The sequence below is a fragment of the Saccoglossus kowalevskii genome, chromosome 21, assembly GCF_978046115.1.
Source record: "Saccoglossus kowalevskii chromosome 21, keSacKowa6.1, whole genome shotgun sequence".
Classification (NCBI taxonomy): Eukaryota; Metazoa; Hemichordata; class Enteropneusta; family Harrimaniidae; genus Saccoglossus; species Saccoglossus kowalevskii.
Genome location: NC_140661.1, coordinates 6,213,796 through 6,241,305, shown reverse-complemented (window position 1 = coordinate 6,241,305; position 27,510 = coordinate 6,213,796). Strand labels below are relative to the sequence as shown.

General features: G+C 33.8%; 1 protein-coding gene and 1 long non-coding RNA gene across 2 annotated transcripts; one reads left to right on the top strand and one right to left on the bottom strand.

Moving 5' to 3' along the window:
* Positions 1 to 2,295: 2,295 nt before the first annotated feature.
* LOC102802334 (protein ERGIC-53-like) lies at positions 2,296 to 27,395 on the top strand. The gene is made up of 13 exons (XM_006824449.3): positions 2,296 to 2,543; positions 2,663 to 2,719; positions 16,478 to 16,575; positions 16,683 to 16,952; positions 17,269 to 17,392; positions 19,379 to 19,437; positions 20,210 to 20,304; positions 21,966 to 22,014; positions 22,125 to 22,195; positions 22,846 to 23,049; positions 23,558 to 23,723; positions 24,044 to 24,159; positions 24,557 to 27,395. Exons 1-13 carry the CDS (start codon positions 2,372 to 2,374, stop codon positions 24,591 to 24,593), a joined length of 1,518 nt encoding a protein of 505 aa, XP_006824512.2. The 5' UTR covers positions 2,296 to 2,371; the 3' UTR covers positions 24,594 to 27,395.
* On the bottom strand, positions 13,336 to 14,203 carry LOC146729597 (uncharacterized). The gene is made up of 2 exons (XR_014928046.1): positions 14,000 to 14,203; positions 13,336 to 13,509 (listed from the first exon to the last, which is right to left on the bottom strand). It is a non-coding gene; the product is annotated as an uncharacterized LOC146729597 (long non-coding RNA).
* Positions 27,396 to 27,510: the final 115 nt, after the last annotated feature.

Here is a 27,510-nt window from a genome sequence, read left to right as displayed (position 1 = left end):
ATGCAGTTATAATAAGTCAGCAAGTTTGTGCTACAATGGTATAGGGTGGTTAGGGTAAATTTAAAAAAAAATGTAGATCTGAATCTATAATGTATTAAATGATAACGTATATGTATTGCGGTACTCCCATGGTGCATCACACTTATGTTGATAACACTTGGTAATCATAATACACATACAATGTAGAAAATTAAAACTCTCTGTGTATTAAAACTAACAACAACTTCAGTATACACTGATTATAGAAATCGTAAGTATAGCCGAACCTCACGTGGCTTAGTGTAGTCGATTGCCAGCTCAGCATGTTGGATGCGTTACGCCCTCTATTGGTAAATGTTCTTTTTACTTGTCCAGCCTTTCATCGTACTCCTGGAATTCCGTCCAATTCAGCGACAATGCAAAATAGGTCATACAGGGTAAACGAACGAATTGTCAAGTATGTTTATGCATCAAATTTAAAGACATTTTTTTCTGTTTATTGCATGAGAAAAAAACAAACAATCATTTTTTCTGTATTTGCATTAATGTTTTGAAATGAAGAAAATGTACTGGTCTCTACGTCCGTTGTGTTGGAAACAAGACTCAATCTAAGAAATGAAAACTGTGATAACAAAACTGTTAACAATAATATACATAATCGATTGGAACTAACACTGAATATTCGATATTCAACAATGTATTGTGTTTGAAATATCATTTTCAACATAACGTTGATTCGCGTTATTTGTAAGCCGCTTTCCTTCATTTGTATGTCACTATGGTACATGTAAAAGAGAATTATTTCTGCACAGCCAGAATCAATATGAGAGAGTACACATGTGAGACGTCGAAACAAAACAAATACGCTATGATTCACGTCAGTTAGGGTATGGAATTAACCGACATATACGAGAACATGACTAAAATATGAATAAATGCTAAGTTCGACATGAAGATTATAATATTCAATAACTATGATGATTGACTTGTATTTTATAACTATCGTTATTTGACCAGTTTTATTTTGTCTGCTGTACACTTTGTATCTTCGTTTACCTGGCAAGTTGGTTCGGGCATTTGCTCACTTCATGAAATTGTCACGGTGGTCGCATGTATACGTTGATACTCAGACAACTAATACAACAGACTGGCAACGCCCATTGTTTAAGGTGTTAATCAGCTTAGTTGTATATGCTACGTGTGCCACGCTCAGTGGTATTGACGTAGACACCGTCGAAGTTTACCGAACACAGGATATTCTGCACACTTCGCGGCGCTTCTTCGGAAATTACGTATTTCTTCGTAAAACGAATCTAGACATTTTCAAAACAACGGGAGATGCGTTCTGAACATTTTGACCTTTGCAGCTGTGTAAGAATTTTATGAATCGACCAACATTTAGGCGAGTTACAAGTAACTGAATGTCTTAATATATACCTAATTAGTTCTCTGAGGTTGATTCCCATGATTAAACATGTGATTCGTGATGCATGACAGTTTGTTGTAACATGAGTTTTCACTTACTGGTACGTATTAATGCTTCAATGCGCATGCGTGTTTGCGAAGGTTATTATTGTATACACTTTGTATAGAAAACGCATTGAACGCGGCGCGTCGCAACGACCACCGACCTTTCAACATAATTACTCTTCAATAATGGATTGCTTAAAAAATAACAATATTAAAGTTAGGAATTTGTTTACTGCGTGTGATCAAAGACACTAGAAAAAGTCTTTGGTGTGATCTACATTCCCAGTACCGTATGCATAATTTCTTGATTTTTTGTATTTGTACTTTTTAAACATTGCAAAACTGACAATTTTTTTTTATTGAAATTTCAAAGATACAAAACAACTGATTGGCAATTTATGCTGTATTATTATATACACGTTGTATTACGAAATAAAAAAAACAAAAAAAAAACATTGCAACACGACTAGTGTGGTTTGGATAAGTTTTGCTTTGAACAAATCAAATGACACTTATCAAAATAAACTATTCGTTGTAAGTTTATCGGTTTGTAAACATACATTGTGAAAATAATCAACATGCTAAGCCAATCACAAATCGCCAAGTTGGCATCGTCTGCAAATCTTGAGTTTGTAAATTCATTTCTCCAACGTCATATTACCACATACCCTATTTAGTCAAATTACCCAGCATTCCTATTAGTCGATTCTAGCGATTTCGAACGATATTTTGTGACATTTATTTGGGAAAACATATTCCGACCAGTTTCAGGTAACTTTGCAGATCATTGGAAATATTTGACTCTGTTAGTACCGGTTTCAGACAAGTTATCGTTTGTTTTAATATCGAGTGTACCAAAGGGCGGAGCTCTCCTCAACACATCTGGGAACGAAGTCATTTAACTCCTGTGCGAGAATCGAATATGGCGTCGCCGGTGTGTAGTCGAATAGCAGTCATCGTATTATTTTTGGCCTTCATAGTTATCGACTCCGGAGCCGAGCTTCCCTTGAAGCGTTTTGAATATAAGTTTAGTTTTAAGGGACCTCATATGGCACAGAAAGATGGTAGTGTGCCATTCTTTGAATTTGGCGGAAGTGAGTATTGTTTTTTTATTGTGATCGCTCTCTCCTCCATTGTCCAGCGTATATTCGATCGATCGCTGATTTAAACGTGATTCAAACTGAAAAATTATCTGTTTTACTACTACCAACAGGCGCCTTAGCCAGTGAAGATCAGATTCGTGTCACACCATCACTGAGAAGCAAAAGAGGTAAGTGTTCTGGGTGCCATATGTTACGTGTTCCCCACTTCACGGGGGAGAGGTTATTTTAGCTATCACTTCTAAACATCTTAGAAATAAATGTCGCCTCTTAGCTGAGTGTGTCATCAACCGTGTTATGTCTTTTTGCTTATCACGAAATCGGACCTTTTTTTTTATTCTGACTGCACACGCAACACGTCGGGTGTGTATTGTATATGTACAGCTGTAGTGCGTAACCTAATAATATAGGGTACACGTGGAACTGAGCAGGGACTATGATGTGTTATCTATTCTAACACCACCTCTGAACCCGCATGTGTTATCATACAATGACGAATAAAATACATTGTCTTTAATTTAATTTGAAATATTTCGTGATCTTTTTAAAAAAAAAAAACTACCAGTTTGTCAATATAATATATAATAAACTATTATTTAAAAAAAAGGCACCATAATATTTAAAATAAAATTATTTATATTTGTATTTTATCATTATTTAAAAAATAAAATTGCCTCGCTGAATATAAATTATACACTGAGAAATGATGATGACAATTAGAACACTGTTACTGGAACTTGCAGAAATGGGAATACATTATTAATAATACACAATATTGTCATTGACACAGCAAGCATTATGTGGGCTACTCTGAATATGTTATTATACCTCGTTTCCTATCCTTTGTGTCACTGCATCTGACTAGCCTTCAGCTAAGCTCTAATATGGACTGGATTAAGTAAGATATTAAACTCTTATGACACAAAGTCTCTTAAAATACAAGTTACAAATATAAATATTGTCATATGTTAATTATCAGAGAATTATAATATTTGTTGGTCAATTACCGAATATCTTAATAAATATGAAAAGCACATCGTATTTGTCATTATAATTAACAGTCATGGTTATTATTTTATGTGTGATATAATAGAAATATATGCCTATTGGTTATGCTGACACCTGTTATATTTTCCCTTCCCACCTGTTATCTATATTGATTACCACACACACATGCATTGATTGCCATTTTTTATTCTCATTCATTATTGCTTTATCCTGTATAGGGCTTAATTATTCGCTGTGTTTTATTGTCATTTGTTTCACTGATTTAAAACTCAGAGAATATGTACAATAAACAACAGAATGTCTGCTTCACAAAGCAATGAATTTAAAACCTAGTGTATGTTCCTGAAACATCAAATACACAAAAATACACCCAGGGAATATTTTTCCCTCTACAGTGCACTATGCACAGTATATTGTTTATACATATATCCACATTGTAATTGCAATTTTAGAAACCATCTGTGATACAAAAAATTAATCCATCTGTGTTAGTGTCCATTGAGTATTCTGAAGATTATCAATTTATTCGATAGCCACATGCTCAGTTCAACCAGCCGCCAAAATATACTTTATTATATTACACAACAGTAAATAAATTACCATCTGAATTACCCCCAGTGAATAAACCATTTCAGTGCTTAAGAATAATTTTTTAAGCAGCTATGAATATTAAACGGTTTCTTTATGAGAGGCCATTTTTTATGCAATTCAAAATTACAATTTTGATCTCATTGATCCAAGCAAGCAATCAAATCATGCTAAGATTGGTAGCATGTCGCTTTGTGTGTTGCAGCATTATTAGTGTATCATTTAAAAACATTTATATTTGATATTTAATATGTACATGGATGCATTGTAGTTATTATTCAGTTATTGTTTGGTGAATGTAGCATGGAAAAGGAAAATTACTTTTTTCATGTGACAGTATGCGTATCTTAATGCTATTATAGCAATGTTGATGGTTGATGTCAGATTCAGTTTACTTTTAATTATATTAAATATACAGGTACCATGTACCAGTAGAATATACCCATCAGATAATCAAATATTTTGCTACAATGCTTGGGTAATAAAGTGATAAAACAATATTTGATTTTGTTACATATCCTGATTTTTTTTAGAATTGTCAGACAATTTGCCTAATGTACAAATGTAGTTAGTAACCTAAAAAAATTAGTCAAATTAACATTTTGTGTTGCATCATAACATTTTGTACTTTATAAGTATTACAAAAGGATTACAAAATTGACATTATTTTTTATTATGTTTAATGAAGAAATGTTTTCATTGTGGGCTATGGAAGTGCTGCTAAATTGTAATTTTATGCATGTATTTCAGCAGTTTTTCTTAAAAAAAACCCTGATAGATGATGAAATCACATAGTGTTCACTAATATACTAAAAGAATTACTTAATTATAGACATATTTGACACAATCTATTGTGACTGCTATATTTGCTAAAATCGCACACCGAATGTGTCATAAAAACTGATTCCTTCTGAGAAATGTAAATAAATGAATGTGAAAAATATATAAATTAAATATAAGCTTTGTGATTACATGTACATTTATTCATTCATCTTGCCCTAAACACAATTAGTCTGTATCTAAGTGTACTGTGTTTCTGACGTTGTTCAATATATTGACGTCAAGGTTTGTGTGCCACCTACACATTATGTGAAGTGTAGTTAAAGAGGGTTTAACAAGGTTTTGGTTTTATATGCGCATATTTTATCAATTCTAGCTGATAATATGTAATGTCAAAATAGTTATAATAATGTGTTCCTGTATTATTCAAAACTTTATAAAAATAGCAACATGAACAAGTTGTCATTAGTTTAAATGCAGGTGACAGTTCACTGTTTTTTCTAATTTTTTTTTTAACCATGTGATATAATATGTAACTTTCATACTATTTGAGATACTGAGGTTTGTACTTAATATAAAAAACATGGCTTATGTCCTAAAAACAACAAAAACTTGTTTTTTTTTTATTTAACTATTATATATCCATCCTCAGAGACAATCTGTATAGCATCTAGTGACTCTAAATATTTATTTACATATTTTTATCCTTTTAACATGAAATGAACTTATGAATAAACAAAATTACATATTTTTATATTTTGAGCAGTGCAATAGAACACATCATGCTTATTCCTCAACAACCTAGGCCAGCTTCCCTTAATATCTATTTACAGTAATATGTATAACTATAATATATCACAATACTATATACTAAATATAAATAAGCAGTGATATATACATGTATTTATTATTCACCATACATGTATAATACATTGTACAATGACAATTATATAGCTGGGTCCATATACATTATGTACTGTCTGTGATGAATCCATCTTTGTTTGAGGATAAAAGATAACTAAACTGTTACCATGGTAACTATTTTGTGCCTGGAACTGGACTTGTTCACTAATAATAATGACATGAATATTTATTGATTTGAATGACAATTCAATGTGCACGTTTTCTACAGCTGGCACAATACATACTATTTTCATCAACACTGGTGACAAATACATGTAGCTTGTGCCATGTAAGGACCTCACCTCACTAATTTGTGACGGGTGTCTTGCTTTCCACCTCTAGACGATGTGAAATGTTGCTATTGCGCGAGGACATGCTGGCATGAGAGGCAGTTACCTAAGAGTTGTGCGAGTCAAGGGCAGTATCTTAGAATAGCAAAAGTAGTGCAGAATTTGTTAAAGGGCTAAGAGATTTATATTACCAAATTTGCTCTTTTAGAGCATGGAGGTATAAGTACCTCAATGTTTAGAGGCACACCTCAAATAGAAGTACCCACTGTGAAAAGGGGAAAATATGCACTGCATTTAATTGGATTTTAGGTTGCAGATTAGTTACTTGGTTTTAAATTCACTGGAGAAAACAATACATTTTATTGTTAAATTTTAATATTCACTGAGTTTTAATTTCATGCATTCAGCTGTCATTTAACTGTATCAGCCAAAAAATCATATTTGTTGTATAGTGAATCATTAAAATAATATTTATTCTGACCACAAACGTCTGCTACTAGTATATACATGAGCACATGCACTACGAATAAAACGAATATGCTAATGTATTTTATAAATTACCTTAGTTTGTGATAGCAAAATAAGGATGTGAAAATACGTAAGATGTCATGTAACATGCCGTATATTTATAATAGCATGCAAATATGTAGAAATAAATTTTACAGCTGTCTATCTGTGTTCTGCTGTGCTCAGTGTGAAAACCATTTTACCCTCCATGTGTACACTCGTTTGGTTCCAAAATGGTTCATTTGATGGTAGTTTTAAGTATTCTAGTTAGATAATTATTTAAATATTAACAATACTTTGTCAGTTTTTCCAGTGCATCTATTCTGTGTTTATTGGCTTCCTACAGGTGGTTGCAATCTCTGTTTGTTCTGTTTAAAACAACATACGGCATAATTTTCTTATATCTACAAAACTGACCTGTTTTGTTTAATAGGAATTATAATAAATTATCATTATAATAAATCAGTTTATTGCAGAGATTCAGACTCTAGCTACATGTGTGTCTACTGGAATCAGTGAGTGTTAGTATTGATTGCTTGTGATGATGGATTATAACTTTGACATATCATCTGCCAAAATGAATGAAAAAAAGTGTTGTCTGCAGGCAATGTGTTAATACAGCTGTTGTCATGTGATGTACAGACAAATGCCATTCTAGGAAAGTAAATAGTGTTTCAGTCTGGTACAAAGAATTTTATACCCATATAAAACAGACTACTTTTAAATTATCAGTGTTATACTCGTGTTTTAGTGCTTTATGTATCTTTAAAAATTGACTGATGTCTTTATCCTTGACTTTTAGAAATGTACATTTATAAAGCAGTTAATTCGGCATGAGATTGAAAAAATGCCATGTTTCTATTTTACCATGTGAAAAAAATAATGGTGTCTATAATGCCTGAGGGCAAAGTACAATGTTACGCTCTTATTTATACAAAATTTATGCAAATATCAATTTAAATATAAATACATTATTATTGTAGAATTGAATGTATACATTATTGTGTGCTTTGTTATGTTATTTATTTATGCCTTGGGATATAATGTGTACCCTTCAGAATAATCTCTCCCCATCTCTACCATAATGCTCTCCCCATCTCTACCATAATGTTCTCCCCATCTCTACCATAATGCTCTCCCTATCTCTACCATAATGCTCTCCCTATCTCTACCATAATGCTCTCTCCATCTCTACCATAATGCACTCCCCATCTCTACCATAATGCTCTCTCCATCTCTACATCTCTACCATTATAATGCTCTCCCCATCTCCACCATAATGCTCTACCCAACTCTACCATAATGCTCTCTCCATCTCTAACATAATGCTCTCTCCATCTTTGCCATTATAATGCTCTCCCCATCTCTACCATAATGCTCTCCCCATCTCTATCATAATGTTCTCCCCATCTCTACCATTATAATGCTCTCCCCATCCCTACCATATTGCTCTCCCCATCTCTACCATAATGCATTCCCCCTCTCTACCATAATGCTCTCTCCATCTCTATCATTATAATGCTCTCCCCATCTCTACCGTAATGCTCTCCCCATCTCTACCATAATGATCTCCCCATCTCTACCATAATGCTCTCCCCATCTCTACCATAATGCTCTTCCCATCTCTACCGTAATGCTCTCCCCATCTCTACCATAATGCTCTCCCCATCTCTACCATAATGCTCTCCCCATCTCTACCATAATGCTCTCCCCATCTCTACCATAATGCTCTCCCCATCTCTACCATTCTGCTTTCCCCATCTCTACCATATTGCTCTCCCCATCTCTACCATAATGCTCTCCCCATCTCTACCATAAAGCTCTCTCCATCTCTACCATAATGCTCTCTCCATCTCTACCATAATGCTCTCTCCATCTCTACCCATTATAATGCTCTCCCCATCTCTACCATATTGCTCTCCCCATCTCTACCATAATGCTCTCTCCATCTCTACCGTAATGCTCTACCCATCTCTACCATAATGTTCTCCCCATCTCTACCATAATGTTCTCCCCATCTCTACCATAATGTTCTCCTCATCTCTATCATAATAATGCTCTCCCCATCTCTACCATAATAATGCTCTCCCCATCTCTACCATAAAGCTCTCTCCATCTCTACCATAATAATGCTCTCCCCATCTCTACCATAAAGCTCTCTCCATCTCTACCATTATAATGCTCTCCCCATCTCTACCATATTGCTCTCCCCATCTCTACCATAATGCTCTCCCCATCTCTACCGTAATGCTCTCCCCATCTCTACCATATTGCTCTCCCCATCTCTACCATAATGCTCTCCCCATCTCTACCATATTGCTCTCCCCATCTCCACCATAATGCTCTCCCCATCTCTACCATAATGCTCTCTCCATCTCTACCATTATAATGCTCTCCCCATCTCTACCATAATGCACTCCCCATCTCTACCATAATGCACTCCCCATCTCTACCATAATGCTCTCCCCATCTCTACCGTAATGCTCTCCCCATCTCTACCATAATGCTCTCCCCATCTCTACCATAATGCTTTCCCCATCTCCACTATATTGCTCTCCCCATCTCTACCATATGCTCTCCCCATCTCTACCATAATGCTCTCTCCATCTCTACCATTATAATGCTCTCCCCATCTCTACCATAATACTCTCCCCATCTCTACCATATTGCTCTCCCCATCTCTACCGTAATACTCTCCCCATGTCTACCATAATTCTCTCCCATCTCTACCATAATGCTCTTTCCATCTCTACCATAATACTTTCCCCATCTCTACCATAATGCTCTTTCCATCTCTTCCATATTACTCTCTCCATCTCTACCATATTGCTCTCCCCATCTCTACCATAATGCTCTCCCCATCTCTACCATAATGCTCTCCCCATCTCTTAGGTCAGTGAAGTCATGTTAGTATATTGCTATCAATTGTCTGAACATTTGTGTGATGGGTGTGATATGCACTTACTTACATGTGCGTTTAATTTAGTCATGTGTTGTTGTTGGGCTCCATGTTTCTCTGTGCAATGTACATTTAAGTACATGTTTAGAATAACAAGGGACTGACATGCATACAAGGTTTTGAGATTACAACACATGAGCTGAATGACATCAATCACTCAGGGCATCATTCTATAACTGGTTTCTGAAATTGTTGCATAATCTTTACTTAGTTATTGATCTTAATACTGACACTGTTATTTTTATTATCTGTGGATTCTGATAGCCAAATTGTTGTATTATCATTGTGACATTTTCTGAAAATCGAAAAATAAAATGAAGTTCCAAGCAGTTTCATGCGTTGCAACACCTATTCCAAATGTCGAAGTTTGCATTCCACTTGATATATTGGTTATGGCATGGGCATGTTTCCGATCTGATTGATGAAAACAAGCTCGGCCATATTAGTAACTTATTTGCTGCTGAATTAAATCTTGAGTATTTAAAATTGCAATAGAATTGTTTCATGAAAAATCCATGATCCTTGAAATCACTGTTTTATACTCTGTGTACCCCCTAGTTTAAAATCCAAGGTTTGAAAATGCTAGTATATAACAAAGCAATTAAATGTATAGGATGACGTGGTCATCAGTGATTGGCAGTAAATATACTATTGTATACAGGAATATAAGTGTACATGTGTTACAAGTGTAACATATTATTTTGAAAACATCTCTTCACATATTTGGCCACCAATGAATTAAACTTTCAAGGATGTAGACTTATTGAGAATAGAGAACTTGCCAAATAAACTTAACTTTGCATGTGCAAAACATTATTGCTACCAAAAATTATTTATGATTTGATGACATTTGTGTAGACAAATCTTTGCAAAAAAATTGCTGAATAAACGATAATTTGTTTATGTGAAATTAAAGAAGTGTACCATCGGTACTACATCGTACATGTATACTTAATATACTGTAAAAGGGTTAATTATTCACTGGGTTTTAATTTTGCTTATTTTACTGACTGGAAAATGCGCTCAATTAAAACCCATTGAATATGTAAAATTTAGCATAGAACACATTATCTGAATGATAAAACCGTGAATTTAAAACCCATTGAATATGCCTGAAATGCTAAATCAGCGAAATTTAAACCCAGTGAAAATTAGTCATTCTAAAGTACTGTAAACTGTTCAATTCTCGCTGCTGGAAGTTTTTGAGATTGATACATTGTCGTAGGACCCCAGAGAAGATTTCTTTGCTACAAAAGTACGTGAGAACTTTTCTCACAAAATTGAAGTGGTCTACAGTATTAGATTCTAATAATTTCATTCATTCATTTCTCCATGTAATAAATTCTATTGAGTCTGTGTGATACATGATATACAGGTATACATGTATATGCTGTCTGACATGCATATTACAGTGAATCAAAATTACAGTAAAAAAGTCAAATTGTTTCCTAAACAGCTATTGTCAGTTTTAATAGGAAGTAAATTGTTATATATTTGCACCTGCTTTTTCCATGGCTATTGATGTCTTGATTTACATCCTGTGAAAGACAAGTCTTACCGCATTCAGTCCCATTCAATGAATAACATTAATGTCACCCTAATGTCAGACGAAAATTTAACCCGCTGTGCTGATGCAGTTGATGCCATATGCAGCCAAGTATGTGTTATACTCCCATCTACATGTATCATTTTCTGTATTATTCCCTGTATTATCCCTTCCAACTTGCACAATATTTTGACATGTAATATTTAGCAAACCATGATTAAAATTACATGTTGTCGCATTCTATAAATGTAATGATAAATTGCCAAAGTACTGAATCTCTTGTAGAATATTAATCTCATCAACATCTGATGGAAAGTGTATATTGTTCATTTTGATGAACTTCAGTGGTGTTAATTTCTGTAGCAGTGTCGTCCACAGACGCAAGTACACTTAGAAACATAGAATTGAGACCAGTGGTTACTATATTAAACTCAGTAAATCTCTTTCGTTTCACATATTTTCATGAATCAGGAAAAAATCATCAAATTTAACCTAATGAGCCTTTCACTGGTTAAGCCGGAGGAGTTTGTATTAATAATTTCTGTGAATAGTTTTTGCGAACACCATTAAAGTGCCACGTTTGTGCCATTTGAATGTCATTTATACAGACAGCATGTATTGCATGAAACCTACATGTATATCACACACAATTGAGAGTGACGACTTCAGCGCTTTAGAATAGCAAACAATTAGCATTGATAAAAATTTAACAATTTACTTTACATGCTGACTTTCAATCACTTTGTGAAAAGACTACGTTTGTACATGTAGATGCAATATGGTCACAGTTGTTTATTATAAACTATTACCCAGTACCATCCAGGGTCTGTTTTCACCTTTGACCTTTGGTATGTTAAATAGGCTATACCATTATTACCAGGGGAATTGAAATAGTCATTTATGTTGTCAGGAATGATTATTTGTGTGCAACCTTGTATGTACACTAGATTGATATCTTTAAGTGTCACCTATGGCTGTACAATTGTTTTTCACCTATAAGTGCAATTCTCTCAATTTGCAAAGAAAATGAAAACATGTTGTTTTGACAGTCTGAAGGTCATGTGATAAGAGGGTTTAACATACTTACCTTTAGTTTGTAGATAAAACAACCCATGCCAACATGTGTATTGCCCTTCTCTAGGACAAGTGAATATCAATTGTGCAAAAAAGACAAAAAATATATGTATGCAAATGACTGTAACTCAGACTATGCAAATGACTGTAACTCAGACTGTATGCAAATGACTGTAACTCAGACTGTATGCAAATGACTGTAACTCAGACTGTATGCAAATGACTAACTCCGGCTGTATGCAAATGACTTTCTGGCTGTATGCAAATGACTCTCTCGGGCTGTATGCAAATGACTATAACTCAGACTGTATGCAAATGACTATAACTCAGACTGTATGCAAATGACTATAACTCAGACTGTATGCAAATGACTATAACTCAGACTGTATGCAAATGACTAACTCGGACTGTATGCAAATGACTAACTCGGGCTGTATGCAAATGACTAACTCGGGCTGTATGCAAATGACTCTCTCGGGCTGTATGCAAATGACTCTCTCGGGCTGTATGCAAATGACTCTCAGGCTGTATGCAAATGACTAACTCGGGCTGTATGCAAATGACTCTCTCGGGCTGTATGCAAATGACTGTAACTCAGACTGTATGCAAATGACTAACTCGGGCTGTATGCAAATGACTAACTCGGGCTGTATGCAAATGACTAACTCGGGCTGTATGCAAATGACTCTCTCGGGCTGTATGCAAATGACTGTAACTCAGACTGTATGCAAATGACTGTAACTCAGACTGTATGCAAATGACTAACTCAGACTGTATGCAAATGACTAACTCAGACTGTATGCAAATGACCAATCTGATTAAAATCTGATGTAGTGTACGGGCTTTAATTATTTTGGCTTATAAACTTATTTTAATTTTTTTTTATTATATTTGTTATTGATGCCCTTTTATTTTATTATTATACTTTGATTTTGAGATTTTTTTTTTTTTAATTCCGCCCTACCTACATCTGATCCGACGCCTATGTATGTCCCGTTCAAATCTCGCGTAAGTAACAGCCAATCACAGACCCCCTTTTATACAGGCTGTCGGTTGCTTACTTTTCAGTGTATACGGGCAATCTTTCTGTACATTATATTTTGCCCACTTGAATAAACCATTAATAGAAAATTGCTAGTATATTTTTATTTGCAAAAGAAATTCCACAGCATTTTACAATTTTTGTCATTACATTGAATATTTTTTTCACTTCCAACAAATGTGTACACTTCCAGATACATCTTCGCCAGCCAAGGTTCGTTCATTCAGTCATCGCTTCAATTTTACATCACTGAGCATAATTATCTAGAATGGAAGCAAAAAAATAAGTAAATCGTAATGATTAGAACACTGTAAACAGCTTATAGTAAACAATGCAAACTGATTTTAAATTGTATAACGGTCACCGGCCCACGGCATCGACGCAGAAAATTGGAGCAAACAAATATTTCCTGATCAATTGCGATGTGTTCCAAATAAAAAATATTTTATTCCAGTCCAAATCAGCTCAATTACTTTAATAAAGAGTTATTGTATAATGTACAAAATGTTGATACAATTTGATGACTATTTACAGCTTCAATACCGTAGACGATTTTGGCCCGATCGTCAACAAAACATCACCCGTCTCCAGGGCAGGCGACTGGAAAAAGACACTGGTGTTCGGTCGAACCGGTGGAAACAAAATCAACACTCCCAGAATAACTATGCGGAATAACGATCTAAAGTCGAACCATTCGAGTCACAATATTAACATAAAAATGACTTTCGTTGCATTTGACAATGATAAACTTACCGAAAAGCCGTGTTATTCACGGTCGCTAACGTCGGTATAATCCGCCATTTTATTTGAGTGTGTTTGCCACCCGGTGACGTCATCATGTACGCTATAGAAGGAGGTATGTGATTCGTTGACTAAAATCGTCGATAGTGGGTCTCGTTGAAATCTCGTTACATAGGCGTCGGATCAGATGTAGGTAGGGCGGAATTAAAAAAAAATCACAAAATCAAAATCAAAGTAAAATAATGAGATAAAAGGGCATTAATAACAAAGGTAATAAAAATAAAATTAAAATAAGTTTATAGCCAAAATAATTAAAGCCCGTACACTACATCAGATTTTAATCAGATTGGCAAATGACTAACTCAGACTGTATGCAAATGACTCTCTCGGGCTGTATGCAAATGACTCTCTCAGGCTGTATGCAAATGACTAACTCAGGCTGTATGCAAATGATTCTCTCAGGCTGTATGCAAATGATTCTCTCAGGCGGTATGCAAATGACTATAACTCAGACTGTATGCAAATGACTATAACTCAGACTGTATGCAAATGACTATAACTCAGACTGTATGCAAATGACTATAACTCAGACTGTATGAAAATGACTATAACTCAGACTGTATGAAAATGACTATAACTCAGACTGTATGAAAATGACTATAACTCAGACTGTATGCAAATGCTGTAACTCAGACTGTATGCAAATGACTGTAACTCAGACTGTATGCAAATGACTGTAACTCAGACTGTATGCAAATGACTGTAACTCAGACTATATGCAAATGACTGTAACTCAGACTGTATGCAAATGACTAACTCAGACTGTATGCAAATGACTGTAACTCAGACTGTATGCAAATGACTGTAACTCAGACTGTATGCAAATGACTGTAACTCAGACTGTATGCAAATGACTGTAACTCAGACTGTATGCAAATGACTGTAACTCAGACTGTATGCAAATGACTGTAACTCAGACTGTATGCAAATGTTGAAATAGATGTACCTACACATTTTGAAAAAAAAAATGTTTAAACAAACACTCAACATTCACCAAGTTATTTTCTCACTTTTCCTGTTTGGTGACTCAAGAATCATTTTTAGTCCTCTCTTTTGAATTGTGGTCGCAGTAATGACCATTTTGGTCGGGATATCAATGGAGTATACATGTAACATATAAACATGTATGAGTAATCAATCCTATTGAAAATATTGTTAGTCAGTCTAAATTAATACTTCTTCTAAAATAATGTGTATAATATTTAACTTCCTGTGTCACACTCGGATATTATATCCCCCTATTAAAATAATATTACATGTACATACATTTTTGGAGTGGTCTATATAGGTTGTCTATATAGATTATGTAGATTGTCTTTTGCTGGAGACAAGCCTGGTTTCCACATTGAAATAACATATACATTGGTTCAATGTCCAACAAGATTCCCCGTTGTAATACCAAGAAATGGCTATGAGTTCCCATATACTAAATAAATATAATAATATATATGATGTGATGCTGTCAAATATTAGTGATTTGTATGACTTATTATTATAATAGTTGTGTCATGTCTGTTCATGAATACGTAACATATAATTTGTACTGTCACACCAATACCTCAAAAATATCTTATACATGTATGTACTTGTCGGTAGCAATATTTGATTACAGTACTCTGAGGGGGATTATATGGATGTATTATCCTAAGCCGTGCCATCATGATTTTCAAATCATGAAATTTTTTTTAAATGTAATCAGTTAATGCATGTACAAGCTTATTTCACTTGCGGCAATAGATTATGCAAATGTCACCACCATATTGATGAAAGGAGACTACCAAGTACATGTAAATAGCCATAATGCGACTTGGTTGATATATTGTACTTTAGCAAGGTTCAATGTAGCTCTGTGAATGAAAAAAAACAAAAAAACTATGGAAACATGGATACACTGGTTATGAAAAGTGATCTACATGTCAGGGTTCTCCCCAGAAAAAATGCATAGTACATAATTATAATAACAATCGGACAATAGTCCTGGTCGGTAGCGTTTCGGTTGTGGTCACTAATTTTGAGTGACGGTCGGGGCTGACCAGCCTGGCGAACAAAGCTTTTTTACATCTGATATTGGCATGTCAAATATGAAATCAAGCGCCGAGATCGGAACACATAGCGCCGAGGTCCAAAGTAAAGCGCCGAGAAGCCTGCATGTTTGGATCAATAAGAGTATAGAAATTTAAAGTCTGAACTCTTCTGCAAATTAAATCACTTTTAAAAGATGTTTGTTTTTAGGGTGTGAATTTGCTTTTGATTTTCTTGGTAGAAGTAATTTTTTTTGGCCAAGGTTATATTTTGTATCACATCTTTCTTAGTTTCTTATCAATTATTTGCCGTAGTCCATACACGTGTCTGTCTCTAGGTGAATGGAATGAAGACTGTCATAGCTTGGTGGTTTCATATCTTAAACATTGTGCTATTTTTTAATTGCAGGTTACGTATGGACTAAAAATGTAGTTCCTTTTCCACATTGGGAAGTAGAGCTTATATTTAGAGTGTCCGGAAGGGGTAGAGTTGGCGCTGATGGACTGGTAAGTTTACATTTCCCTTCTTCTTCTAACAATGGTATAGCACCCTCTATGGTGATATATTTAGATTCTTTCATTATAAATTTGTTATACCGTCTTTCTTTCTGTAGGCATTTTGGTATAGAACAGATAAAGGCAGAGAAGGTCCTGTATATGGTAGTACTGATAGATGGAATGGTCTTGGTGTCTTCTTTGATTCCTTTGATAATGACAATCAGAGAAATAATCCTTTTATCTTAACAATGCTTAATGATGGCTCCAAAAACTATGACCATAACTCTGATGGCCAGACACAACAACTTGGTGGATGTTTGCGAGATTTCAGAAATAAACCATACCCAGTCAGAGCCAAAGTTGAATACTATAAAAATACACTAACTGTAAGTCTGTATTTTTTTCTTTAATGTTACTGTAAAATCATTTATTTCACTATTTTGATGTTTTGAACAAGTTAACTAGGTTTTAATGTTATTTTGCATGTGTATTCCATTTATTGAATTTTACTTATCGGTGAAAATAGCAAAATTAAAACCGAACATAAAGCAAAGTAACAGAATACAGTGAATTAATAAACCAAATGGATTTTAGACTGAAAAACTTTAGGGTTTTCACAGGATTTGGGTTTAGACCAGTTTCACTATAATTTGTTTGATCAATTGTCAAAGAACCATCATGACATTGGTATTTTGTTTGTAGTTATGGTTTAACAATGGTATGACTGAAAGTGATATGAATTATGAGCTATGCATGAGAGCAGAAAATGTCATTCTACCTGCTAATGGGTATTTTGGAATATCAGCTGCCACTGGTGGGCTAGCAGGTAAGCTATTTTGTGTGAGTTCTTATTGAAATTTATACTACCATACTAGTTTGATTAATCTTTGCATATTATTTGCATAATTTGTGATGGTTGATGGTTGACAGTTATTTACTTACAAAACTTATTGCTCAAAGAGCGATGCAACTACACACAAGTTTAAAACATTTCAAACAAATTAATACACATATTCAATGTATCACTGATTATCTAAATAAAATAAGAAACAATTAGACTGTTACTGTATTTTTTCTATTACAAGTTAATTTCTAATACCGTTAAAGTCCTATTATAAACCGCGGTTTATATTACATTGTATCAATTTAAAAATTGGGATCAAAAGCTCAAGTTCGGGGTGCGGTTTCTATTACGTACATATTGCAATCACTAAATGGGCGTGGTCATTTTTTGTCCACAACACATGCACAAAACAAACAATACACCGTACAATCTCTTGAATAGGCGTCGGGGAAGAGTGAAAGGCCTTATTTTGGTTTTAAAATAGGCGTTACGAAATGTTGAAAAATTACAGTCAATCAAAAAAAAATTCCACATGATACAAAAAATACTCAGTATTTTTAATGTAATATGCATTTATTTTTTTAATTTTCTTGGTAACGAAAAGTATATTCTAACAGAAGTTTCAAATAAAAACACGAATGCACTGCTTAGTAGCAAATGATCACATAACGGTAGCTCGATCCGGCCATGCTGCTGGTCACAAGTGAATAACTTACTTGTTTTCGAAGTGTTGATATTGGTGATTATTATTTAGTAGTGATTACAATAACGCACGAAAAATAAATTCGTTGAATTGTTATAAAATGCAAGTAAAATTCAATTTAGTTTCCCCGTAAGCGAATGATTTCAGTCACATGTAAACAGCTGATACGATATCCGCCATGCTTTTGGATGCTCATGTGACGTATTATTGACCGGATAGGTCAAGTCGCTAATTAACCAATCAAAATGCTGGATGGTGCCCACGTGTCTAAATTACATAGCTCATTTAAATATGTTAATGACAGTTCAGCGACCTCATGGTGAACGCAGCACGGAAGCGATTTACCGATAATGTAGTGCGATCTTTTGCCTTTGATTTCCATGGGAAAACGGCATGATTTTTTTTTTAAATCAAGAAATTATTTGTTTTCGACAGATAAACTATTCTTCAATGCTCAGTTTAACACTTTTACGGTGATAAAAGCTCATTGTCTAAAACTTACGAAACACAGACGTATTCAGAAAGAGTATTGACAGAGGTCGCCGCCAGAACAAAAGCAGTTTCATTGCCTGTCTGACATCTTATCACCGCTGAACAATAAATAGGTGTGAATATTTTTAGGCATGTTGTCGAAACAAAGAATAGGATTAGGAACAATGCCGTTTTGGAACAGCTCGTTGAAACAATGAAGTTAGTCACGGTCTTGTTGAATTGGGGGTGCGGTTAGTAATAGGTACTTTTCAAGTTTTCAATTTATGTTATGAGCTCTTTAACCCCGAAGCCGGAATTGGGGGTGCGGTTACTATTACGTATGCGGTTTATATTAGGACTTTAACGGTAGCAACACACATAATTCAAAAATTGCGTTTACTGTATGTAAGCTGGATTTTTAAAATATGACAAAACTACTGTCTACCATTTGCATGTTGTTTTTAGGAGACTCTACTTTTCTGCTCTCTGGTGCCCAAGTAATGCCCTTCATGCAATGCCAGATATCCTCCATTCTTAGCAGATGGTCAATCCATTTTGATCTCCTGCATTTGACTTCATTGCAAATCTATTTTGTGTTCTTTGAGTATGACACCATGCATATGGCCATCTGACTTTATGTATTCTCCCCAGACATTTGAATTGAAATGCTTTCAAGTCTCTTGTCGTCACTTTCATTGATTTCCTTGTCTCACATCATTAAAGTAAAACTGATATTACGAGTGATTTGAGTAGTCAAAACATTTTGTATACATTTTCTTCCTCTTTGCCTTCAGATGACCATGATGCTTTGAAGTTACTGACACATAGTCTTACAGTACCTGCTAGTGAACTGGTAAGTTATACATACACAGTGCTTTGTTTGTTCCATATTCCCTCCACTTTTATTTCACATTCCAAATAGCTATAAATAAACAGGCCTGAATAGCCATGGAGAGAATAACTCAGTTGAATATAGACTGACAACATTCACAGTCCTGAATGCTACCATTGAAAAACTGCTGTGCTACTTGTCAGGGATACATGTGTCCGGGCAGCATAATTTGCATAAATCTGCATACAAATTTTTATATCATTTTGCATATATTCCTATGCAGAGTTCTGCCCAGCCTGGTTCGAGTGCTGGTCGCTAATTAATACTGTAGAATACTTTATTTTCGCCATTTTTGCTGTATGGATGATTACGTGAAAATAAAATCCAGTGAATATACTTTTTTTCATATAGTTCACATTAAACTCGTCAAAAATCAGTGAAAATAAATTCTTTACACAATGCCCAAAAAGCCTTTTCAGCGAAAATTAATTCCAGCAAAAATAAAGTATTGCACAGTATTCATTTTGCCATCTTACTACAATTTAACTACTTTAATTAAATTAAAATGAAAATGAAGAATAGATACACTTTATTATCGCAATCACATCTATAATACATATCTTGAAATATTAACCTCCGACCTTCAATACATGTCATTCATTTGTTACGGCCAAAATGGAAACAAAGAATTATTCGCTTTTCTTTACTAATGCAATGCTGGTAAAACACATAAATAATTATTCCTTGGTACAGAACATGTTATTATATTATTATTTTTTTATGTTCCATGCAGCCCAAACCAGATGGTCGTATTACTGAGGAAGAAAGACAAAAATTCACCAGAGAATACGACGAGTACTATGAAAAATTACAGAAACAGAAAGAAGAGTATGTATATTTTTACATTGTATTCATAATGTGTACTTTCTATGGTGATTTTAATAGTATCGCATTTATCTGAAAAATCTCCCACTGTAAAGTCAGGCGATGCGATGTTTCTGCACCTGGGTGATCTTTTGGTGCTGCAAATCGGCATCAAAATTCAAAACTACGTAACTGAATTGTCGATTTGGCCAGCTTGTAGTGACTCAGGGTCAAGCTAGCTATCTAATGAAAGACATGAATTCACAAATAGTGATGTTTTCTAATTCTGTTCACATTAACTGAAGACATGTCCTGATCTATATGCACTGCTTTAATGCACATTAATTCATTGCTACATGCCTGTAGTTATGTTTATGTGGGTAAAAAAGATTGACATTCATCTTTTGTTGAAATCGTCGCTGGCATTGAGATCTGATAGGAATCAACAGTGATGAAAAGTGATGCTGCATTTTACAATTCATATTTTTTAATTTTAAATTGCTTGACAATAAGGATTTCCATTCTATGTTTTGTTAAAAAATTTGAGTGCAAATGAAAAGGATACAAATTTATACTTTTTTTGAACACCTTGAAGTAGAACATATTTAATATATATCTTTTGTTTTTAAAAATTTGTCAATTAATAATTTTGATGATAGTAATTGTACATCGAATTAGTGTATGATAAAACTGACGTGTTGACCCTGGGCGTGGATGTGAAAACAGTTGATTGTGCAAACAATGTTGAGAAAAAAGTGCCAAAACATGACCCAGAGTGATCTTTCAGATAGATATGGTTGCATGTCCATGGCATGCAAGATATGTGAGGGCAGTGTCAAGCCAGTGAAAATAATACGCCTCTAATCACTCAAATTATTTTCTCTTTTCTCCTGGTATTTTACCCCTTTGCAAAACAATCTTAATTTGTATACCTTAATTTCACTATATTATATAACAGTTAGCTACGATATACTGCTGATTATTTTTATAGATTATGGTTCACTACCTTTGTGATTGTAAAGTCTGACTGTATACCGGTACATATAGCCAGTGTTTAAGATTGTCCTGCCCAAAGCGTTAACCTTCATACACATACATGTAACTTGCGTGTATGATGTTTTATCATGTGGGTTGTATGTCATACAAGAGTCAAGGGTGTTATGTAACATGTTGTGCAAGTTTTGTGTCTCAGTTAAGTTGTGTTACTGTATACAATGTATGTTTTGATGTTCTGGATGTGTTGTGCTATATACTGTAAAATACTTTATTTGAGCTGGAATTAATTTTTGATGAAATAACTCTTTGAGTCATTCCATATTCATATATAAGGTACATTTGCTGGATTTTATTTTCACTTGTGTTGTATGTTGTGTCAGTGTGATTGTGTTCTCTGAATTACCGTAAAATCTGTATTAGTAGCCACACCCCTAATAGAAGTTGCATCCATTCTTTTTGAATAATTGTGAACCACAAATTCACTGTTTTTCATATGTAGATGCTCTAATAGAAGCCGCATCCCCCCTGTTGTATTGTAACATTTTAATAGAAGCCATGGTTTCTAATACAGATTTTACAGTAACTATCATACATAACTATCACATATCATGTAATAAAGAGTGTATGGTTTGTTATACAAATATAGTTAGTAATATGTTTATGTATTTATAAATGGTTTTATTTTATAGATTCAGAAAACTTCATCCAGAAAGAGTTGCAGGAATAGGCGTTGAAGATGTAAGTTATTTGCTTGAAACTATTTGATAATTTATTTGAATGGCAAAACTTGATTATTGGTAGTGATATATTGTTATTGTAATCTGTATTTCTGTTTGTTTGCTTTCCAGTTTGAAGATCCTAATGTTCGTGATTTAAGATTAATTTATGAGGAACAGCATGGAATTCACCAAACAATCAGGTAATCTATGCCACACAATGCAACAATGAAAGTGTACCTTGCTCTCTCAGAAAGTAATCAAATGTAAAAGCACACCTAGGCTTCTCTAGAAATGTAGTCACATGTAAAAGTACACCTAGGCTTCTCTAGAAATGTAGTCACATGTAAAAGCACACCTAGGCTTTTCTAGAAATGGAGTCACATGTAAAAGCATACCTAGCTTTCTCAGGAAGTAATCACATGTAAAAGCACACCTAGGCTTCTCAGGAAATGTAGTCGCATGTAAAAGCATACCTAACTTTCTCAGGAAGTAATCACATGTAAAAGCACACCTAGGCTTCTCAGGAAATGTAGTCACATGTAAAAGCTTTCTCAGGAAATGTACTTATATGTAAAAGCACATCTAGGCTTCTCAGGAAATGTAGTCACATGTAAAAGCATACCTAGCTTTCTCAGGAAATGTACATGTATGTAAAAGCATACCTAGCCTTCTCAGGAAATGTAGGTAAATACTGTCCTTCTTATAAAATGTCTTGTGTGAACGCTTACATGAAAAATAACCACTTGGTGTACTGGTTCTTTTCACTGTTTTTTTTCTTTCTTTTGTGTAGTACTTCATTTTCTAACTAATTATGGAATTTATTAATATTTTTCATCACCTTCTTTGACAGAGAATTGAACCGAAAACTAGATGAAATTATTGGGCGTCAGGAGCGTACACTTTCAACTTTATCATCTGTTCAATCTGGTGGTGGAACACATATGGGGGGAGGTGGAGGTGGTACACCTCAAATGATAGATACTATTAAACGCCATGAAGTAGATAATGTACTCAATACACAGAGAGAAATATCACAAAGTGTTAGAGATATTAGGTAAGCTGTGGTGAAATATCAAATGTTTAAAGATGCAATATGGATGAGAACATGTAATTGACGGTATTGTTGTTTTGATACAGTATGTTGCTGACTTTATTGTACCGTAGTTGTCAGAGTATGTACCGGTACTCGGTAGTAAATTATCTTTCACCTTAAAGATCCTTTGTGACCAATACACTTTCACGATATAGCATTGCTATAGTGTTCTCAATAAGAATAAAATGAAGAGCTCATATTAATACTAAACCAGTAACATTCAGGAAATTAGTTAAATATAGTTTAACAAAATTAAATTATTTTTGTAATTTGGTTATACTTGGGAAAAATGGAAGGTCGCATTTCAAAATGACAAACGAAAAAGTTAATTGACTTGTTTGCTCGGGTGACCTAACTTACAGACTGAAGCTTGTTTGTCATATTTTTGTACAAAATCATGTAGTACACTTAAAGTCACATTTCAAGCCTTTTTCTTAGATGATATGTAGCACATTTAATTTCTCCACAGGTCAATAGTCAATGATGTCCAGCAAAAAACTGGTGCAATTCACTTGAATCAAGGCCAGGGTGGCCGAGCAGGAGATGGACTAGATTTTAAATTATTAGTAAATGAACTACAAGATAATTTAAAATTAGTGAAAAAAGATATATCATATTTAACAAGTAAACCAGAAGTAAGGAAAATATCTATTGTGTATATATAGCATTAACAGGCTGATCTATGAACTTGTTACATGCTTGCTGCTCAAGTACTTAGATGTCTGGTAAAAGTTCAAAATTTCCATTCACACATTACTTGACTACTTTGCATGCTAATTAAATAGTCTCATTTTGTTATTTGTGAGTCCTAACATTTTTCATTGGCATTTTGGGCTGTTTTGTCTCAAGCAATTCTATCAACTGTCACCAAATTATGTACAAATTATGTATGTTATTTTGACATATTGTTAATTTGTCTTGCTTTTTCTCAGAAATAACCTTTTTTTTTCTACAGCCTAGACTACCAACCTGTCCAGATCTGCCAGAATTACCTAACTGCTTGAGTGCTGGTCATTTCTATTTTTTTATGATATTACAAATCGTAGTTATTCTAGGATATATTTCATATAAGTGAGTACCAACTTTGATATCTGATCATATTTGTTGTCCTGTGACGCCATATTTTATTCCGAATCCACTGTACATACTTGTACAAATCAATCTAATGATATTTACTCTGCTACCACATCTAACTGCATACTCATTATTGGAATATTAGGTCAAGAAAAGTTTTTGCTCAATTTGTTTTCCAATATTGATGTGTGCATATGCATGTTTTTTTATTTATTTATTTTTTTAATGTAAAAATTGATCTTTTATTTGATTATTCATGAAAATTTAATTTTTTTTAAATTTCTGACCACAAACTTACAAAAAATGACCAGAAGCATAGTTACATTTTATGACCTTTCCAATAAAATCAATATCAAATATGTTACTAAAATTTGTTTCTTTGTTTCTCTTTCAGACATAAACAAGAAGTCAATGCAAAGAAGTTTTTTTAACATATATTTAAAACAAAAACAAAAAACGACAAAAAAACTTTCCAAGTGCATATTTTCTATAAAAAAAACTTTTATTTAGGGGAAATATATTATGTAACCGTATTAACCCTCAAAGTTGCAGAAAGACTGAACAATCTCTATAGAATCCACCCCCCCCCCAAAAAAAAGTAGGTACATATTTAACTGTCTTGGGCAAGTCCATATACTGGTCTCCAGGAACACACTTTATTGTGTTTGGCGCCCTCAACGTCCATATGAATAAATTCTTTACATTACATAAAATTTTTTTATACATGGTCTCTACCCCCAGACCTGTATTTTTACCCTCAGTGAATTGAAAGCCTTGAACTTCAGTATTACTGCAATGCATTAGTCAAGTTTGTTATAAAACAGCAGTAATGTGTGCAGATTTGTGCATATCGTAATGCTTGCAGGCGGTGATGTTTAAGAATCCTGCGATGTGAAAGAAAAAGACAAGCGGGGTTCACATCATGATGTACATGTATTTGTTGCAGTGTGACCTTACCATACAGACATAAACAAAAAACAAACATTCCAAAATTTTGATTAATTGTAAAATGTTTTTGCAATGTATAATGGAAGGGTCGCTTAGGATACTGTGTATGAACTTGACTAAATTTTAAATTTTTAGGTGTTGTCTTATTTCGTCTGTGATCGAGGTGTACAGTTATTAATTCTGTCAAAATGTGTTTTATTTTATTCAATATGAAAAAAAAATAATATTTTATTCTATTTATTCAAAGAAGGGAAATTTGAATATCCTGTAATCTGGTACCTTGGTATCCAGTTGTTACAAGGATTAGGCTAATCTTAATCTTATCTCATGAATTCTCATTATCTTGAATAAACTATCTATTCAATTCAGCAATAATCACATAACTTTCAGGGTTAACAACCCTGGTGTACGATACTTGTGTTGTTGCTGAAAAAGGCTTGTGAAACTTAAGGGAATAACAAATTATCGGTCATAAATACAAGTGTAGTTAAGTTTTAAATATACAAATTTCATTTACAAAGTTGATTTGCCAATTCTTGTTTCAAGATGATGTATTTCCCCATGATGCAATGCACAAAATGGGAACCTATTGAAGTTTCACACTTTCCTATTTGAGATACTGACAATTCACAGAAATATCCACCAAAGAGTGATGTAACATTCTTTAAAATTAATTTTACTCATTCACTATTATTACCTTATAACTTCTGATCTTTCTAATGCTGGCTTGAAATTGGTAATTTTTGGCCACCCAGTAATTTTAAGCCATGCATGCATGTTTTTAAGGACTACAAAATATCACTTTTGCATATGTTAAATAGTTTTATTTTTACATAGTTTATTGCACTAAGTGGCTAAAATACATTACCAGTACTCACAATACAAAAATACAGTTTTCAGTGCAAATGAATTGAACCTGAAATAAAGCTTAATTAAACTCATCAGGGGAGAACAAATATTGGTGAAAATATTTCCCTGTTTGTTGAAAATGTTTCCCTGTAGCTATTCTTCAAAATCAGTAAACTGTCCAAAACACAAATGATATTATGTTCAAACAAGTGCTTCCTAAAACTTGCACTTATCAAATTGAAAAATAAATAAATAATTGAATTCTTACCAAAATATAATAAAACAATGGATGAATTTTTAGCTTCCCTGTTGACTTTGCTATTTTCGACTTGTTGAAAACAGTTACCCTAATTACTTTGATATTCTATATGTAGTCTTTCTTGTTCAGATTTCTTACCAAGATGTAAAAAAAAAAAATAATAAATTTATCAAATGTTCAGTGTTTAAGAAGCACTTGTTACTATAGTAGGGATCAATGCAGAAGAGCAGATTGTACATATTTGGCATTCAATCATTCAGATAATGAAATCTTCTGTACTACTGGAAAGTGTGTTTACATGGCCACTAGTGTATGTTGAGTTTAATACCAGTGGGACATGAAAGGACCATCATCTGTTACCGGAGAGGAATGTTAAGGTGTACTTAACCCAGATGTCTGGAAACTGCTAATAAGACATTGCAACTACTTTCCTTGTTCATGAGTGTTACTGCCGTGAAGTATGGTTTCTTGTGGAGACTTCAATGAAACTTTTGATCAACAGCACTTTATACAAATTGAGTATGTCTAGACTGAGTCATGTTGATTGACGAGAGAAACTTCAATCGCTTTTGTGAGTCATTTTAGCTATTGGAATATTCTTTGAGGCATTCTAAAAACTATTATTGAAAATTATTGAGATAACAAAACTGGCTGAAGACTGTTGTTTTTTATGTCATTTGTTATTGATATAATGAATCAAACAGCTTAAAGAGATGTATGATACCACCTTCTGGGCAGGATCAGTAATCTTATTACTTAACATGTGGGTGCTTATAAATTTATGATTTTCCCACTGCTCTGAATATCAAAGTGGGGGTTCCTATTGATCAAACTGATGGTTCTCCTATGGTTCTTGAACAAGAACAAATTTGAATATTGACACTGATCCAAATAAATATTGGCAAAGTGGGAATATACCTTTATCCGTGTAGTAGGGAAGTGATTCTCGTATAATCTATTGTAGTAAAATCCATCATGTGTATGGTCTTGCAACAAGTTTCTAGTCACAATACATTCTCTTCATTAGTAATGTAACTGCCAAAGATCTCAAAATTCAACAGCATTATAGTGTTTGTATGCATATGTAAACCTGGGAATAGTGTCAAATTTTAATCTTGCTTTATGTAAAACAAAATAAAAAATTTAATTGTGAAATAAATATAGTAATCATAAATAACACTTGGTATATGGTTTTTGTACTTGGATTAATTTTTCAAAAAATGTGGATGAAATTTTCTCATTTTTTTTAAATACTGTTGTAGATTTGTACTACTTTGTCACATGCATTGTGA